The sequence below is a fragment of the Magallana gigas genome, chromosome 3, assembly GCF_963853765.1.
Source record: "Magallana gigas chromosome 3, xbMagGiga1.1, whole genome shotgun sequence".
NCBI classification, from domain to species: domain Eukaryota; kingdom Metazoa; phylum Mollusca; class Bivalvia; order Ostreida; family Ostreidae; genus Magallana; species Magallana gigas.
Genome location: NC_088855.1, coordinates 26,856,518 through 26,876,872, shown reverse-complemented (window position 1 = coordinate 26,876,872; position 20,355 = coordinate 26,856,518). Strand labels below are relative to the sequence as shown.

The 20,355-nt window shown below is 33.0% G+C and overlaps 1 protein-coding gene across 1 annotated transcript in view; it reads left to right on the top strand.

Annotated features, from left to right (window-relative positions):
* The first annotated feature begins 3,796 nt into the window (after positions 1-3,796).
* LOC105327154 (C-Maf-inducing protein) overlaps positions 3,797-20,355 on the top strand; it is a 30,076-nt gene continuing 13,517 nt past the window's right edge. The window contains exons 1-5 of the mRNA XM_011427467.4: positions 3,797-4,397; positions 7,938-8,066; positions 11,958-12,008; positions 18,368-18,439; positions 18,980-19,069. Coding sequence (XP_011425769.1) covers positions 4,038-4,397; positions 7,938-8,066; positions 11,958-12,008; positions 18,368-18,439; positions 18,980-19,069 — 702 coding nt within the window. The 5' untranslated portion in view covers positions 3,797-4,037. The remainder of the gene's footprint in view (positions 4,398-7,937; positions 8,067-11,957; positions 12,009-18,367; positions 18,440-18,979; positions 19,070-20,355) is intronic.

The following is a 20,355-nucleotide window of genomic DNA, read 5'->3' as shown; positions in this document are numbered from 1 at the left end:
CTTCAGAGAATCATAGGCGCTCGCCAGCTAATTTTGTAAATGACGAACGATATCTATGTCTACCCTCTATACTGTAAAACCAACTGTTTTTGATTATAAGATTGATTTTATTGTATAGAGGGTAGACATATAGATATAAATAGATATCGTTCGTCAAAATTAGCTGGGAAGCGTCCATGCAGAGAGTGACAAGTCTGAAATCAAGTGGACCATTGTTAAACCAGGGTTTATTCCTAGAAAAGAAAAATTCAAATTCTGATTTATTCCCAGATAAAAAAAATTCCCTTTTTCGCTTAGTGAATGTATAAAAATAGATATGCGCTTTCATTGTTTATCTATAGAATATACACAAACATGTGATGACTGATTCTCTGAAGTCATCGGACAATCCTTTGCCTTGCGTATAATCTTTCCTGCATTGGGATCATCTAATATTTTCTGAATATAAACTTATCGATGAAATGAAATATTTTTCAATTGCTTTGCTGATATTAAATAAAATGTCTTTCGATCGCTTTAACTTATATATAGCAAGTTAGGAACGCTGAGGTGGATTGAAAATATACTTCTTTTAAATACAGTTTCGATCCAATGTTTTCTCAAACGTCCTGTTTTGACTGCAACAGGTGAAACTAACGTAAGCTGTATATTATCAAACTTGCCAGTTAATGTTCCGCGGTCTAAACATCCTTTATATCGTCCCTTACTAAAATCAAAGTACTGAAGTACTGACGGGAGTTGATTTTATCAATTATCATTAATTTCAAAATCAACGATATGTTATTTTGCATGGCAAGTAGTTTCTAATCTGTATTTGAATTACGCACATTTTTATAATATGAATTCTCGAACTTTTCCGACAAGAATTTCGAGAAAACCCCATATGAATCATGTTGTGTAATATTTAAAGATAGAATTAATTCCATCAAACTATGTATCAGTAATCGAAATATTTCTAAAAATTGTACACATGTCTGGATCCAAGCAATATTGAACGTTCAACCAGACGCTCGGCTGTCTCCGTTAATCTCCGACTACCAAGAGAGACTCACTGTTTGTCGGAGATTTACGGACACAGCCGAGCGTCTGGTTGAACGAGACTAAATTGAACTCTGGCGTAGGAATACGTACGACTACAAAATATATCTAAATCTATCCTACTATTTAAAATCTGACTATTTTCAAGGTATTTATAAATACGTTTCCTTGAACATTAATGGTTCAGCAAACAGTACACAGAATTTATCTAATATTTTTAAGACCTAAGTCTTGTCAGCGGTGATGATTTGTGCTTAGGTCCAAACACTGTTTCACTTTCGGTTTGCCAGAGTAACTGCAGAGGAGAGTTGATTAAAATCAACTCCTAAAAATTCTATTCCGATTAAGTGTGGCGTTTTATAATATGGTAATTGATTTTGTTTTTCATTGCTTTGTTTTCATACAATTCTCAATTCAATTATTTTTGTTGGCTTTTATTCTACATACATCCATACATGCTATCATTTGATTTGTAAAGTACTTGAATGTACCTGTACACATGCATGTATATGTATATGTATATCTTGTCATTCTTTAATAGATAACACAAACTTTAATTCATAGTTTGTACACGTACAAATTTTCCTTTAAATAGTAAAATCTTACTTGCATTGATAAATTTACCGTTTAAAAGCGAAACATATTGATAAAAAAAACTAAAACAAATAAAAACAAACAATAGACAAAACATCAAAATTTGAACAACGAAATTGAACAGAAAATTTATTTATACGTGAAAAGGGTACCCTTATTGTACCGATAACTCCTCCTACAGTTTTCAAGATAGCAAGTTGTTCTTTTGCAGATCAATTGAACATGTATCAGATCAGAGGTATGCATAATGGTAGGATTTTGATTTTTAATAATTTATTAATAAATACCAGCTTTTGAACTTAGTCATATTTTGGCAAAATATTGCATATAGGGTACTCCATTTCACTGGATAAGGAGGTAGTGTTTATCAATTCAGGGTTGACATGGATTATGGATACAGTTCACATAAAAGAAAACCCGGTTTGCTGACACATTGACAGCTTTTCACTATAGCATTGAATGATTTATTTTTGACGTCGTCGTGTCAATAACTGCCGTCAGGTGAGCAGACAAATTGAATAACGCGCGTTAGCGCGTTATGATAGTTTGTCTACTCATCTGACGGCAGTTATTGACACGACGACGTCAAAAATAAATCATTTAATGCTTATATTTACATTCTCTTACTGAAGAAATCAATTGTTTACTTAAATAAATCGATATAAAGTGCAGATCACGGAGGGAGTGAATAAGTAACAGCAAGAACAGCTGTTTTGTAAAACCGGTTTAAACTGGTTTTCACATAGACTGTTGAGATGAGATCGACGAGCATGAAAATATAATCCATAATAAATAATTCTTGAAATGTTGCTTTTAACAATAAAGTCAACTTTTTTGTTGAATAATTTAAAACATGGTGTTTTAACAACATTCATGAAATGCATTTTTTAACCGATAACATAGAAATCACTGTTTGAGAACTATTTATGTAAATTACTCGTAAATTCATACGCAGTGATAAACATCACGGAATTTAATGGAAAAACACAGTAGAATGTAAATATTTGTTTTTTATTATGATAGCAAGTGGTTGGATACGGATCCGTATCAGCCCTACAGTGCTGATAACCAGTATCAGCCCCGGAGGCCGATACGAATTTTGTGTGATTTCATCTGTATCACATATGCAAAAACCTGTATTTGTTACCAAGTATGTAATAAAATACGATATAATCGACGTTAAAACAATCACAATTTTTAGCGAACTGTGGATTTTCTTTCCGGCCTGGATTAATATTTTTATTGGTTATAAAATATATATATTTCTCGTGTGTTATATAATAACTGACCAGTATATAACCTATGCATTACACTATCTTTCATACATTTATATTGATCTATTACTTTCTATTGCAAGTTTATCCACGTACAGTTTTAATATGATCAAATATATATTAGTATAAGTTCTTGTTGTATTTAGCTTTGACTAAAAAATATTTAGATATTCTACCACTTTCGAGAGCGGTAGCGTATCAGAACGGCTGATTTTAATCAGATTAGTCGGATTATGTAATAAATGAAACTTAAAATGAGGAATTCAAATTGAATTAAATAGAAATTATTTTTAGGATTTTTTTCATGATTTTGAGAATTCACACCCCCCCCCCCTTTTTTAAATTGCCTTTAACTTGATTAATTGCATCTTAATAGCCTATAACAAATACAATTCAAAATTTTGACTGTTTTATCTTCCGCCTTCAAGCTTACATGCAATTATTTGAATATATGTCTGAATGTACGTTCTTGAAATAATTTGATTTCATGAAATAATTTAATTTCAAGTGATATCATGGCACTAGATCGAAAAAGAGACTGAATATCTTCTTTAATCTGCACGTTCCGTTCATGAATTTATCATCAGCAGCGAAAATCAAAATCATTTCAATTAATTAAATTATTTAATAAATAGCCTAAATTGTTACATGCTTGCTTCCATTGTGTAGTCAGGCAAGCTTTTAGGAAACCTATATTACTTGTAGGCCTATTGACAACATCATAATATATGTGTAATATAATTTGTTTGTTTAATTATTATTTTTCTATTTTTACTATTATATTTTTGTCATTATCTGGTATAGTAACTGGGATAGTAAAATAGCTGCGGCATTTGAAATATGGAAAAATATTAATGACGTCGTGTAACGTCACGGTCTCTTTCCGGAAGCGAAGAGCACCATGGAAAAAAAAGTCACGTGACTATATTTTAATGGAATCCTCAGCTCTTTTGTCATCGATATTCCTTACAAATAATAGGATTATAAGCCTTATAGATTTTTGTTGTGTGTTTTAAATGAACAAGAATCAAACTGGCGTGTATTTACAATTACTGTAGAACTGGGGTAGTGTTTCTCGAGGTTGGCGGAAAACGTCAAAGTGAAGAGACGAGAGCCGATCGTTACTGCAACATGGCGACGATAGAGGACGTTTGTGTAGAAAGCAGCAGTACCGATCCATTCATATCTAATGATCAGGTCAATGGTTATTTGCAGGATTCTGGCGATGAATTGACGGTGGAGACGCCCCCCTTACCAGCGCCATTCATACGGAACGACAGTGGTGCAAGTTTAAATAGTCTGAAACTGTCATCCATCTCGGCCCGACCTTTCCAGGGACCTCGATTCAAGCTAATTAATGAAGGAGATATACAAATTTGTCGTCTTAATCACACCAGAACTATTGTCAGTAAAATAATGAACTCTAAATATCTGCGGCGATGGGAGAGCCACCGAATTGTTTTGGACAAAAACGAGATCCGTTCCTGCACTGTAAGTAAAATGTAAACAAAGAATATTGTGTGTTTTGTATGCAGTCATATTTTACGTTAGACTCTGAACAACATTAGGGAGTGACACTGGTCATAAATACTGTAATAACACTGTGTGATAGTGATTTTTTTCTGCCTTGTTATGATTGATTAGGCTTTGTAAACAAGAAAAAATTAAAAGCAAATTACTTGCTTTATAGTCAATGCTCTACAGTTCAAGAATGACTGATGATAGATCAGTGGCTGGCTGTAAAGGCGACAAAGTTCATTATTAAGAAGTATACTTCCTGCCATTGAATACAGCAATGATTTGTGTGAATTTAGGCTTTTTTTCAGAGAAAAGATTATATGTGGTGAATATTCTCAGTTCAGGATATGAGATGTATAGTACTATATATAAGGATACTGGCAAGTCTCTCCACTTCATGTGTTGCTCTAGAGTTCAATGGACTGAATTTATCATGTCTATTATATTTATACTATGAATACTTCCCACAAGAGTACACATTATATTCTTCAGTATTGCATCTCAGGAAATTTATTTTGAAGATAACACATGTTTTATGTCATCAATGTTTTAAGATGCAATATTCATTTTTTCCTTTCTACTATTGTTATGGCTCCCTTCTTTCATCCCCCCCCCCCAAAAAAAAAATCTTATAAGCTAAAAATTTTAAAGTGGAGCATATACAGATATTCTTGAATCTTTATAAGATATCTCGGTGGTCATCTATATGAGATCAGGCCATTAGTTAAAGCGTTTACTTGTAGATTTCCTAACTTATCCTTGTAAATGACATTTTTTAACAATGGACATTTATCTCCAGAAGTATCCGTTTTTGGTTCCAGATTGAAAGTTTTTAATAAAGTGACGTGGCTTCTGAGTTTAAAAAAAATATTGAAGTTGTCTATAATAAACAATAAATCTCTGTTCAGTATATTTGAAATGTTTCACAAGGAGCAGAACTACCGTTACATAAATCTGACTTGCCAAATTTTGATGACATTTTTTTCCAGTTTGAAATGGTAAACTCACTATTTATCTTTCTCTTCAGAATATCATCAAACTGTTCCAACAAAAATTGATAGATAATTTATTCTTCCATAAAATATTTATTTAATTATCTGAGTAGAACTCTGTATATGGAGATGATTGTGATGTTATGTAATATATGATGAGGTACATAAAATAGCAGACTGCCTTGAATATAGTTCTGGGCTTTTTGAATTGAATGTATCTCATTGAGGCCGTTTCTAAAAAAAATGTTTTGTTTGTTCTCTCCGAACTGACTGATAAAAAGTTGATGTACCTGACTCAAGATATTTTTTATTAAGGTGGAATAACATATCATCACAAAATGGCTGACCTCCGATTGAAACGACATTTCGTTTTATTAAACAAAATTTTATCGACAGCAACATGTAACTTACTCCATAGACGAGTGAATAATTATCAGGCTTGTGATTCGTACATCCCGAGTTTGAATCCTGCATGGGTTTTGTTGTAACTTATTGAATTGAAATTTTTAGATATTTGTTTTTTATCCCCAAACTGCAAATGTTTTGCTTACCGTAAAGTATCGTGTATAATACACACTCATGTATAATACGCACCCCCAAAGTTGACCAAAAAAAAATTTGATTGCAAAAAACAGCAAGTCCTATGTAATACACAATTAATTAAAAAATGGTGAAATCAACGGCCGCCATTTCCCCCCAAGTTATCAATGTTTCATAGTAATTTTATAATCCATCCGCAATTTCTTTGATTTTGTGATCGGAACATAGCACAGAAGATGAAAATCGACGGCCTCCATTTTTCCATTTGACAATCGATGTTAAATGATAATTTCATAACTCAAGCGCAACTACTGTAATTTCGTGATCGGATCATGGCCCAAGCGATATTAGAGTCAAAGTTCTTACTATTTTACTTAAAAAGGACGGCATGATTTACATGGGCAGTATCAAATATCATTTGACACTTCGTAAAGAGTTTTCTTATACAATAGCAGAGAAGTTGAAGATCACCATACCTAGAGAAGAACGGCAACAGAGCTTATTGCTTAAAAGTAATAATGTTTGCAGATATAAACCAAAACGTCCAAAGAAATGATTTAATTGATTAATTTAAGTAAAAATCTTTGATTGAAAATGTTGTTAAATAAACATTGTGAAGAAATGTACGTATGTCATATATAATGTTTAACTGCATAACTGGACACAAAGTAATTAAGTTTAATGAAATCAGAATAATTGCTTATCTTCATGCACTTAAAAACACCCTGTGAAGTCCGACACAAGACAGGTGCATGCTTCTGACATCGGAAATTGTTAAACATTGACCACGCCGCCGTGACGCGCCGAGTCAACAGATGGCTGCTTACGTAATGGCGAATACACTGGCAATATTTAAACTTGTTTGATGTTTAGAGAGGATAATAATAATACATGGAAAAAAAAACTAAGAATAAGGTATTTCTTATGCTGTAAACACTCAAACAACTTGCATAACACGCTATATCGGCAGTCATTACTTCCGTGGTATCGAGAATCACAGCCTGAAAAAATGGGGTAAAAATTTAAGTCCTATGTACAATACGCACCCCCCACATTTGATAAAATTTTGGGTGAAAAAAAAGTGTGTGTTATACACGCGGCATTATGGTATTTGACATATGTACAGTTTATGTATCTTTATATCTCCATAATCAAATAATTTACTGTTAATTTGAGTGACGTTTTCCAGGTGTGTTATTCCACCTTAAATTTCTGAGCATAGTTTTTTCTTGATTTTGAAATCCAGTTGTTAATGTTTGCAGACCTTTTTCTTTATATAATTTTTGCGCAGTTTGATAAAAAGGTTTCCTTACCTAATGATCAAAAGTTTGCATTTGATCAAAGTAGAATCAAATTACATGCACTGGTAAGTGCAGTGAACATAAGAATTTTTATTTCCTCTTGTAATTAAGGTTTAAATAAGGTCAAATAAGACACTGTATTTTGTACATGTGAAGTATTTCTAACTTTTAGCTTGATAAAACAAAAAATTTGGCCCTATATGCTAATAAAAAAAAAACGATGACACGTGACTGTGATCAAATGCAAACTTTTGTTCATTAGGTAAGGTATTTTGACTTTATATTTGACCTTATTTAAACCTTAATTACAAGAGGAAATAAAATTCTTATGTTCACTTACCAGTGCATGTAATTTGATTCTACTTTGTATTTCCTCAGTATTTCAATGGTAATTTTTTGATAATAGAATTAGTTTGTTAATATACATTATTTCTAGTACAATTTGACTAACAGAGATTTGTACCGGTAGTTCAGGGCATTTGAGTAGTGTCAGATCTTGATAATAAACTAAGAATTTGTACGAAAGTGGTCAAAATTAAATAATCTGTTCAACACTAGTATATGTTGTTCAAATGAATAAAACAATTTCAACACAAGCATAAAAAAATAGGTGTTTGATATATATGTGAAGCATAGTTTAATCAGGGCAATGTCTTGATCTAAATTGTTTGGGTTTTTAGGAATGTGGCATGATGGAAAATCCTATACCTTACTCCAGCATCGAAGATGTACACATCATTTCGCGATGGGATGCAGGCCAGAAGTTCTGTATAAGAATTACTGTACCTGATGGCTCCCTTCTCATTCAGGTAGGTCAGATGTTGAATTTACGTGTCAGAATTGTTGGGTTGATGTTGAGTATTACTTTTGGGTGGGGTGAATTTTGAGGAATTTGTCACTAATTCAGGGTTAGCAAAAATGTGGGAAATAACTCATATTTCCCAGGACTAGGACTGTGCGGTACACATTTGAAAACTTCAAGATATCCGAGTATTCGAGATGTCGAGAGTAGAATACTTAAAAGATAAGTAGTTGGGACTTCAACATATCCATTGTATTTGAGATATCAGTGTTCGAGATATCGAAGTTCAACTGCATGTATAAACAGAAATGGCCATCAGTAGACGCTCAGAAGTGTAGAAACATTTTAATTCCTATCAGTTGATGGGAAAGAAGATAAATCAAGAAATGTTTGTACGTTGTGTACATCAGAATTTAAATATGCTTTTATGAATTTTTGTTTTTACATCAGAATTTAAATATGCTTTTATGAATTTTTGTTTTTTATCCATAAGTAAAGAAATCTACAAGGTAAAGATCATGATTTTTATTTAAAATGAGAAATGTTAAAACCAATCTTTGTTTAATTGAATTGAATTGGAACCGTAGCATTTTGAATCAAAATCGAACTGAATCGAATGAACCTTGAATTGTCCCAGCCCTACCAAGGATGGTGGGAAATTACTGGTATTGATACTGCTTGTAACACCTACAAGCGGCATCATTTTGAAGTTTGTACAGTAAAAAAAGGGGGCGTTTGTAAAATGTTTGGCCTTTAATAAATACAAGTGTGTGTGCGTGCGTATATCTGCACTTTCATAATTTGGTAGGAAAGTCTTATTCAGGTTGGAAAATTTTTTACACCCCTAGTTGATAAGATTTGTTTTTGACGTAAAGAGTGTGTAAACATTGTATTAGAACACCTGAGTTGTTGTGGTATTAGAAATATACATTTGACTGCCACATGTGATTCAAAATAAGGGAAAATGTCAGAAGCCGATCTCTCGTCATGGCCCCTGCATAAGTGGATTTATTTTTCCATTAAACTATGCTGACAATTTTTATTATGAGTGAGTTGTATAATAAACAAATTTTTTGCCCTGCTCATTAAATATGACAGCAATCAGCCAGAGTTTGAATTTTAACATGTTATGATTATTTATGTAATGGCATCTGTGTCCGATATTCCCAAAGTTTGCATTAATTGAAATCTGCAGACATCATTTGATGTTTACTATTTAAAATGCTCTCAGTTTCCAGAATAATTTTTTATGTTCATTAGTGAGAAAAAAAAAATTACTTTGAATATTTTCTTCACTGCAAATTATAATGAGGCTAAAAAAGGACAGAAAATTGTGTAATTGAGGAGGAAGAAGTGCCTGACATGTATTACTGTTATTTTCTCTTCTTTTTTTTCAAAGAATTTTAATAAATTCTAAAAAAAAAAAAAAAAAAACCCTGATCATGTCTCATCATATGAGTACATGTAGTTTATCACAATTAAAATCTTCTAATTCAAGATTTTGGATTCATTACTGACTGACTAAGAAAATATATCAGGTTGATAAATCTTATAGATGGCGATGCAAAGCCGAATTTGCTATCAACAGTCCCTTCAAAGACTTAACATTCTTCAACTTAATTTGTTGGCTTTGGCAATACGTATGAATGTAAAAGTTTTGTCTGGAGATTTGTAGACATGCCGTCAGTGCATTATTTGTAGATGAACATATTACAAGTTTGAGTTAGTTTTACTTGAAATACATAAAATAAACAATTTGGATGAGTTTGTTAATTACCTTGTGAGGTTGTCCATCCTTGGTTTAAAGGGGGCATGGTCAAGATTTTGGTAAAAAATTATTTTCTCATTTTAATGTTTACAATGCTTCAGTAAAGCATTTTAAAATTCAAAATTTGAATGTCATTCATTAAGTTATATCCGAGTTGCATAGCTTACAATTCTTTGCTATATAAACAAAGAGCTTTTGTTTACATTTTGAATGTTGAAGTGAAAATTCCAGTTTTAGACCTGTAATGAATGTGTTAAACTTGAGGAACTGTTTATATATGCTTAAAAAGAATAAGATAGACAATTTATCTTCAAAATGATTTTCTACTGGTACATGTATACTGAATCTAGGTTAACAAAAACAGCTAGGGCAAGAGCCTTGTTTACTTGACAAAGAATTGAGCCCTGTATCTTGCTTATAACTCTACGACTTGCTCTCAAATTTCATTTGCAGTGTGTATTTAGTTGTATGCATACGTGCCTGTTTGATCCACAGGGGTATAAAATGAGAAATACTTTTAATCTTTCATAATAAGTTGAACAATAGCTGAATTCTTTGATACCTATTTTCACTTAGATAATTGCTGTTTGTTCCAGTGAAGTATATTATGGGAAGCCATTGCATACTTTCACTTTTAAAAAAAATAACCACAGTTATCCCGCTTAAAAGAGAGAGTCATGATGTCAGCGATTTTGTATATCGATAACCCATCTTCCGTAACAGTGATCAAGGGCGGAGGATTTTGTAGAAATGACCAACAATGTATGAGATTTGGCAGAAGTGTAACGTATACAAGAGTGAGACCTATCTATGAATATAAATATATCTTCTCATGGATGTCACTTGATTATTAACTGGCCTAACAAAAAACAATCAAAGTACTGAAGAACTGACGGGAGTTGATTTTGCTGATGTTTATTTATTTTAAAATCAATGATATGTTATTTTGCATGACAAGTACATGTAGTTTCTAATTTGAATTACGCACATTTTTATAATTTGAATTTTTGGACTTTTTCGACAAGAATATCAAGAAACCCCGATTTTATAATCATGTTGAATAATATCTTAAGATAAAGTTAATTTAATCAAACTATGTATCAGTAATAGAAATATTTCTCGAAAATTGTATGGATCCAAGCAATATTGAACTCTAGTCTCGTTCAACCAAATGCTCGGCTGACACCGTAAATCTCCAACAAGGATTTACGGAGACAGCCGAGCGTCAAGTTGAACGATACTATATTGAACTTTGGCGTAGGAATACATACGACTACAAAAAATATTTAAATTACTCGTACCATTTAAGATCTGACTATTTTCAAGGTATTTATAAATAAGTTTACTTGAAAAACAATGCTTTAGCATACATTACTTCGAATTTATCAATTATTTTCAAGAGCTAAGTCTTGTCAGCAGCAATGATTTGTGCTGAGGTCCAAACACTGTTTCACTTTCGGTTTGTCTGAGTAACTGCATAGGAGAGTTGATTAAAATCAACTCCCAAAAAAACGATCTTATAGCAGCAATGAGAGGGTTGATAATAAAATCTAGTCTGCAGACAAATGAAATGTTTGAATTACACTGGTTTGAAAAGAGGAACGGCTACACACATTTTTTTACAAAAATGTTGGTAGATTTTTTTCCAAATGGGATAAAAATGTAAATTGACAAGCTTCATTCCAAAAATCCTTTTAAAAAAGTTTTGAGTAGGCGTTGTTCGCTAGGGTCAGTCTGGAAAGCAGAAACAAACCATTTTTTTTCCTTTGGCCTTACTGGTATGTGTCTCTTTGAATAATGAAGTCTGTCTATGAAGCATGATTTTGTAGTACATGTACTAACAAATTGATTTTTGAAGAATGAAAAACAGACATCAAAATTCGCTAAATGGTAGACATTATTAAGAGTTGTCAATAGTGCTAGCTAAAGCTTGTTTGTAGCTGATGTTCTTCAGAGAGTGGTGTTGATTTGTATGGATGTTAGAGGTCCATAAAATATGTGTACACTGTATCTGAGCTATGAAGGAAAATCTGTGAGGATGTATCAAGTGTTTGTGAACAGGGATGGTAATTTATTTCTTTATATTTTATGTTTCATAACTATGTAGCAATAACTATTTTTTTCTTGCAGGCTCACAACTCATACATCCGAGACCAGTGGTTGCATTCAGTTCTATGGAAGGTATGTATACTTACCCCCCACCCCCACCTCTGCCCTCTTACCCACCAAGAAACTAGGGGGAAAACCATTGAAAATAGAACAATAGTATACCATATAAAAAACAAACAACTAATAAACTAACATGAATTGTAAACTTGTATGAAATTAAGACCAGTTTGATCTGAGGAGTACTGTTGATAGTTGCGGTCATTGGTGCATTGGATGGTGCAGACTTCTGTTTTGAGAGGGAATGGGACCTTAAATTGGTCGCATTAAGAAGCCAAACTATTTGGATACTCTATGGCTGTACTATGTGGATGAGAAACTTGTGATCATGAAGTGTTTTCTCTATGTCAGTGGGCTTGGCATATCAAGTAACCATTGTTCGATGGAGCAAAAGCAAATTGATGAAAACTGAGATAGAAAAAAAGAAGTAGCCATGTAGAAGTGGTTTAATTTAGCTTTATGTCCTTTTTCTTTCAAAAATTTTTTATTTCAAGGGCTCTTTTAGATGGACATTTTGTATTTTTGCATTTGAAGTCAAAATGAAACACTGAGAGCAGTTCAAGATCCTTAGATTTTATTGTATTACAAATTTATTTTGGGTTTCCGATATTTTTAAATTTTTGAAGCCAAAAGTGATGTTAAAATAAGGGGTTGTGTTTATGCTATTTTAATTTTTTTCTGACATCACAATCCAATTCACTGTTTTCTCAGCATGGAGACATAAGCCCTTCACAGTTTACGAAGCGTTTTAAATTGCATCACATATTTCCTTCCTTCATATCAATTTTTAATACACTGTGATTTTGTTAGCTCTATAAGCGTCCAGTCCCAATAATCTGATTTTTTGTAGATTATAACAGTACAAGTATCAATTCTATCAATTCTCATGGTGTGAACTTATATTGTTTTGGCAGGCTTTGTTATTTTTTTGTTTGATTTTTAAAATAACAGCACGATGATAATTTTTTTCTACTGTCCCCTTTTCTGTAGCGGTCACACTTAAACTTATAGAATGAAAGAGTTGTGGAAAAATACAGCCATGCAGCAACTTCACATGCTTCAATGTCACTGTTAATACACATCAATATTTACTTTTGTGGAGATAACGGGTCTGCTGTCATATAGGCAGGTCCCTTGACTGAAGATATATTAATACTGATTATAACTTACTGTAAACTATAGATTCCCGTTTCCATCATATTGCATTGCTTGTTGAAAGAGTTTTAATCGAAGAGCAAAAAAAGCCAAAAAACAAAACTGGGCCAGCATCAATGGTCCTTTTATGTTTATTACATATCTTATTAGTTTGGGATTTTTAATGTTAATTTAATTTGGGCAAAAGAGACCCTCAAAGCAGTTTTGTGCATTTGGTTGCTAACTTTGAGATATACAGAAAAAACTCAAACACAGACATTCTTATAATGAGTTCACACTTGCAGTAATATTTCCCCCTTACTTTTAAGAAAGTTAACAAATATAACAAATCAAAATTGTTTATCACTGGTACTCTGCAATAACTCCGTTTTACTGTAATATTGGTCTTTTCATTAAGTGATTTATTGATGATTTTGAGTTTCAGTCTCTGTTTTTTGGGGGATTGCATGGGTTTTTTTCAAAAACTTTTTAACTGAGTTTTCTAAAGGAAAAATCCAGTTATTGGAATGGCTAAAATGCAAAATGGTGGGCAGGCGGATGGATGGGCAGCTGCCAAAAGGATACCCCTATTGTATGGATAACTCCTCCTACAGTTTTTAAGATAGGAAGTTGTTATTTTGCAGATCATTTGTACATATATCAGAGATATGCACATTACTTGAATTTTGATTTTTGATTAATTATGAAAAAAATGCCACCTGTTGAAATTGGTTATTTTCTCGCAGGATATTGCATATAGGGTACCCCGTTTCTCCAGATAGGTAGTGTTTATCAATTCAGGGTTGAAAAATGGATTATGGATACTAAAAGAAAACCCAGTTTGCTGTCTCATTGATAGCTTTTCTGTTGTTTTTTGATAGGCTGTCAAAAAGCCTGTCGTCTTTACCCCAAAGCAAATTTTCACCTAAATATTAACTCCAAACAATGTCCAAATGTTCAGTCTTATTTCTAATGATTGCTTTTTGCTGTCTAACATTGAATAGATTATTTGGCTTTTAGCATAGGGTTACCGACTTACTAAATGTGTTGATGATTTTTTCAAACTTTGGCAAAAAGATAATTTGGTACTAGCTCTTGGTATTATTACAATAAAGGAAACTGCATGTAATTGCAGACAACATGTCTCTATCTTGCATTATCATAGTGATACATTTTTTTAAGAACAGATCATATGTGCATTAATATGTTGGGAAACTTGTACATGTATCTAGCTAAAATTTTCTTGCAGTTTTTGCTGTCCATAAATGAAAGTCATCTAATTGATTTGATTAGTTATTTCATGTATCATATTTTTCCCTCAACATGAATAAATATAATGAAGTTTTAAATTCATTGTTCAAAAATTCATTGTTTTATTGGTTCATTTTTCCTTCCTCCTTGCAGTAATTGATTTGTGCATGCCATCAGTGTATATTGAACATGAGTTTTCATCAACCCTAGATATGTTACTTGAGAAGTCTAACACTGTATCACGCACATTGTCACTCTGATTGCTGCTTGCAGTGATCTAAGATTACAGACAACATGGGCATCAGAGAATTGACATAAACAAATCATTACCACCATTCTGTCAAGTTTTAATAAGACTGAAGGGCCACAGTATACAGTGCACAGATCTTTATCTAAGGTCCAAAGTCCTTTGACAATTGAAACCTGCATAGTGTTGTTTGATTAAAGTCTTCTAATTAAAAAGAAAATGCTAAAGTGTGGTACGTGACAAAGTTTTCTTTTACTCCTTACATGTTTCTTTTGTTATCAGCCATCATGTGACTGTAAATATGGCTTCAATATTTTTTGTAAATTGGGATGTTTGCATAGACATGTATAAGTAAGAAAATATTGATGTAGAAAGGTTGCTCACTTGCAATCATAAACTTCCTATTTCTTAGTGAACATTCCATGCAACATAAACTTATTTTTGCTTATTGTTTATATTCCCCAATCAGTGGTGAGGCAACCAGAGTGGTAGAGTGATTGATAACTCATGACTTCATTATATCCCATGCAACGAAGTTTGTTTTGTTACGTAATGTTTTTGACTTGTCAGTCTATCAATCCATCTGTCCATCAGTCAGTCCGTCCGTCTGTCCATTTTTTAAAAAAAATTGTTATGGGGTTTACTCTTTAAATTAAATTCAACTTGATGCCATTGTGGCCTTTCAGGCCTTTGATTTTAGTTGTTATAGACAAGGGAATAGATGTACATATTTGCAGGAATTTTTTTTTTGCGAGTTATGCCCTTTATCAAATTATTTTGTGTATTTAATGCATACCTTGCCATTCATTATGTGTATCAGTGCCAAGTATTAAGGGAGTGTGGGATGTATGAGCTTGGTCTCTTTCTCTTCCACTTAAATTTGCAATATAACAACATTTTACACTCTGTCGACTGTGTATATTTTTTTTAATGATGGTTGCAGTAAAATGTAAGTTTATTAGGTAGAAAACAGATTTGACAGATCAACCGGAATCACTCCTAGAGGAGTGGCCATAAGTCATTGAACCAACCTTCTTGCATTATACTATAACCATTACTTTGTTGTGGTATACTATACAATGCATCTGTCCTCTTTTCTGTGCTTCATTGATGGTCATTTTGGATACCTGTTTGACTTAACTGATTTAGATAAGATGATCATGTGTTGTGCACATGTTACTTATGGCAAGGGAGAAACTCTTATTTTTTGAGGTTAGAGGTCAGTGGTCAAGGTCACCATAGACTGGATACATTGTAAGCAAGGAAGGACTGCACCAATAAAGGAAAGCTAAAATTCCGGATACATAGATTTTTTTGGTGGGAGGATGAGTCTTATTTATTTTTAGGTCAAGGTTGCCATAGACCTTGTAAGCAAGGTATATTATGGAATTCCTTTTTTTCATCTGCTGTCAGTGCTGTGTAGGTTTACCATTACTTTTTAAAAAGTAGATGGGTATATTATGTCCCCATTGGCAGAACTAAAAGCACAGGATCAATTTATCTAACAGGATCTGTCATTTAGCAATTGATTTGCATTGCATTTTTAAAGTCAATGTAGTACCAATTTGCGCAGGAGTGTATCATCATGGCTTATATTTCCAATCAATTTTGAGTGCATGCTTTAACTTGTTGGTTGTATTGAGAAAAATAACTGAATTTTTCTTTATGATGGAAAACTCTCCTCAACAGACAGAAGCACAATTTGAGTTTTGGTTGATGGGGCCTGGTCTGTACAGCTGTTAGTGGACATTATTATCACTGTCAGTATGCAGTTGTATAAAATGCAACCAAGCTCTCTGCACATTATAAATAAAATTATATAAATTTTCTTCTTACTCATATTTCAATACATGTTACATATCATATGTAAAATCTGGTTTGTTCTATTGGCATTATGATAATTCTCATTGATTGTAATTTAAGGAGAAGTCAGACTTTTTCATGATGTTTTTACTTACTTTAATATGATCCACATATAATCACCATGACACTCAAAACTCCTGTTTAAAAATGATCTATCTATTATTAGAGAAATCCTATTTTGATCAGCATGCATATGGATGTTTAAAAAACCTGTATACGTTGCAAAGGCTATTCTAGCTGTGGGTACTGTTTCACTGTTTCATGTTAGATTATTCTATTGATTTCCCATGTTCATTATTTTTTTTTTTTGGTGTGTCGCCGCGTATATGTTGAAAGCCTGATTAGCACATTAAAGATCATCAGGCTGAACAATATATTCTACTTTTTTGCCAACTTTTTATTTTCATTCTGAGGCTTTCATTGTTTTTTCTCACTTCTTTCTCAGTGAAGAGTAATAAAATTCATTATTTTTCACACATAAAGACAACAGTAATGATGAGTCCCCCCACCCCCTGCATACAGCTAAACTGGGATATATATTAAAGTACTGCACTTTGCCCGAATAACCCCCACCAATCAGTGTATATAATATATACCAATCATAATACCTGATGCAGATTGCAGACCAATTAATTATCCAAAAACTCGAACTTCTCTCAAGGGAATTGAAGCAAAGAGGACTTTAAAAAAAACCACTTTGTGCTGATTAAAAATAGTGCTCACTGTGGTGTGTGTTTTATACAGGTGGAGGGGGATTAAATGATTGTAGTGCTTAGTTCCGCTGCCTTTCTCCGGACATTTTGTTTTTAGCAATATTTACACCAAAGCTTGTATATATAGCGCAGATTCTAACTTGTAAAAATCGTGACCCTTGGACCAAAACTGGGGCCCCAGGCAGGATTCAAAGTTTAACATTGAAATATGTAAGTAAAGTGTTTTAAAAATCTCTTTCTCAAGAACCACTGTACCAGAAATGCCAATATTTACACCAAAGCTTGTATATATAGTGAAGATTCTAAATTGTAAAAATTGTGACCCTTAGACCAAAACTGGGGCCCCGGGCGGGGTTCAAAGTTTAACATAGAAATACATAGGAAAACGTTTACCCAAAAGCTAGTTTAAACTTTAATATATAATGAAAATATGTTGGCCCCTGGACAAAAATGGGGTCCAAGATGGGGTTCAAAGTTTAAAATATACAGAAAAAAATGTTTAAAAATCTTCTTCTCAAGAAATATAATGCTTCAATTTGTGAGATTACTATTCAAGCATCCTTAAATAATGTTGATTCTAAATCAATAAAGCTGTGACCCTGGACTAATACTAGGGGCCCAAGAGGGGTTCAAAGTTTAACACAGAAATAATATTATGGAAAATGTTTAAAAATTTTCTTTTCAAGAACTACAAAGCTACAGTTTGTGAGATAACTGTGCAAGCATCCTAAGATAGTGTAGATTCGAAATTCACAATTTGTGACCCTGGACTAATACTAGGGCCCCAAGAGGGGTTCAAAGTTTGACATAGGAATAATGTTATGGAAAATGTTTAAAATTTTCTTCTCAAGAACTACAAAGATTACTATGCAAGCATCCTAAGATAGTGTAGATTCGAAATTGTTAAAGCCAACTATAATATATAATATATATAATGGGGTTCCAGATTTAAAATAGAAATAGCATATGCTACGAAAAAGAATGTTACAAGGAACTGTTGTTCAGGTGGGCGATGTGCCCCATGGGCCTCTTGTTTGCAGTTGTAAGCGCACTATCATTCTAAGAGTTGCAACCTAATTCTTGTAAAAATAGAAGTCAGATGTTATTGTTACTTACAAATAAGCAGAACCTGAGATTTACATGTACAATCCAACCTCTTCTTTCAGAAACACATGTACAAATGTGAGAAACTACTGAAGAATGCCAGAAGACCAGAAGTTCTAGTCAAAGAAATCAAAGTAAGCAGATACATTCATTTTGTTAGTTTGTTTACATTACTGAATGACAGGGGCACACAACCTTTAATAAATTTGCCTTTTCCCCACCAACTGATGAAGAATTTCAATACTCCAACAAATATTTCATTGACATTCTGAGCATCTGCATTGAATTTTTAAAGCAGTTTTTTGCTGATATTTTTCCTATTTGATTTGAAATGATTTACATTTTCACTCAACTTTTAAAGATGAAAGGATTTCAAAAATTAAAAAAAAGAATTTCCGTTAAAAAAAACGTATAAACCCAAAGTCTAAACACCAAGTCAGAGAAGAACAGAGAAATTATTTTTTGACTCAAAAGCTTTGAAGATTTGCTAGTACAGGTGGAAAATTGAATGATTTATAATTATTCCACAGCTAGAATAAGCTGTTTGAGAGCCAGAGTGTTGTATGCAACAAATCCAATATTTTAATGCTTTGTTCGTGGTGTGTCCAAAGCTAGAGAAGTCACCTGCTGAAACTGGCTTTAACACTTGTGTATATATATTGATCTTCTTGCAGAACATGATAGATGTCTCCCTGACCACCAACATCCAGGATGCTAGCGTTTATCAGTTCCCCCTTGACCTCGTGTCAGATCTCCTGCAGCAGGTAATGATGTCAAGCAATCTCTAAAGGGATTATACTCTTGCTAGTTGATGAACCTCCTTAAAAAGGAGGTATTTTCTCCTGCATTACTCTGATATTAAATTAAACAAAACACATAGACAAAACAACTGCGGTAGGCAAAATTGATATTAAATGAGATGTGTTTTCATGTTTTCTCTCTCTCTCTCTCTCTCTCTCTCTCTCTCTCTCTCTCTCTCTCTCTCTCTCTCTCTCTGACAGAAGCAAAGTAATTTAAGTTTTTCCTTCAATATTCGGCATCATTTTACCCCAGGTGGCTGTTGTGTATATCTGTAGATAAACAGGAAGCATTCAACTGACGATGCCCAATTCTTGGAAGTCTATTTAGACTATTAATGGCTGCTTTGTAGTTTTAAGTGATGTAGGTGGTAAAATGATACTGGGTATTCATTTGAGGATGTTAGGCTTTGTAATTGTTGTCTTCATTAACAGAGTGTCTGTACTGAAGCAGGTTGTTGAACTTGTTCCAATAATAATGCTAAATTATAAATTTTCTTTTAGTTAAATTGTGTGTTGTGTAGTTGATAGAAGGAAAGGATTATAGGAGATTGTTTTGATTAAACTTTGAAGATAAAGAGTCAACTTATTGCTATAAAGGGTGTTCACCCTCCACCCCCCCCCCCTATACACAATTAAAGAGTATCAAAGTATATGCTCCACTTGTTGTGGGGGTGTGAAGGGATTGTATTGTAGGAGGAGGGTGATACTGTATGTGGAGGCCCGCCGGTCTATGAAGTTTTAATTGTTGAAACTGAGAGTATAAGAAGTTTAAGAGTTCAAAATAAGGCCATGGTTTTTTTTACACGCACTTAAAACTACAATCAGCATTATTGTTCTATAGTGGAAAGATGATTTTCCCATAGAATATTGAAACATTAACAGTTGTTTTCAGTGTGTTTTTGATTCTCTCTCTCTCTCTCTCTCTCTCTCTCTCTCTCTCTCTCTCTCTCTCTCTCACATACACACACACAGAAACATGAAACTGATCTCATAAATGTGCATTAGTATTAGTTTGTTGATGTTGATAGAGTTACAAAGAGAAAGCTCGATCACTAAATCACTAAACATTTATCTTCAAGTACCAAAAAATCATCCATCCAAATTTTATGCTTCTCCTATAAATTTTTGTTGCTGGTTTAAAAGCTCTTTTTCTTAGTTTAAACTTTTTGTATATTTGATGGAATGCATCACTTAGCATGAAGATGCTGTGCTTATTTAAACAAGTGAAACTTAAAAAAATTGCTGAAGTG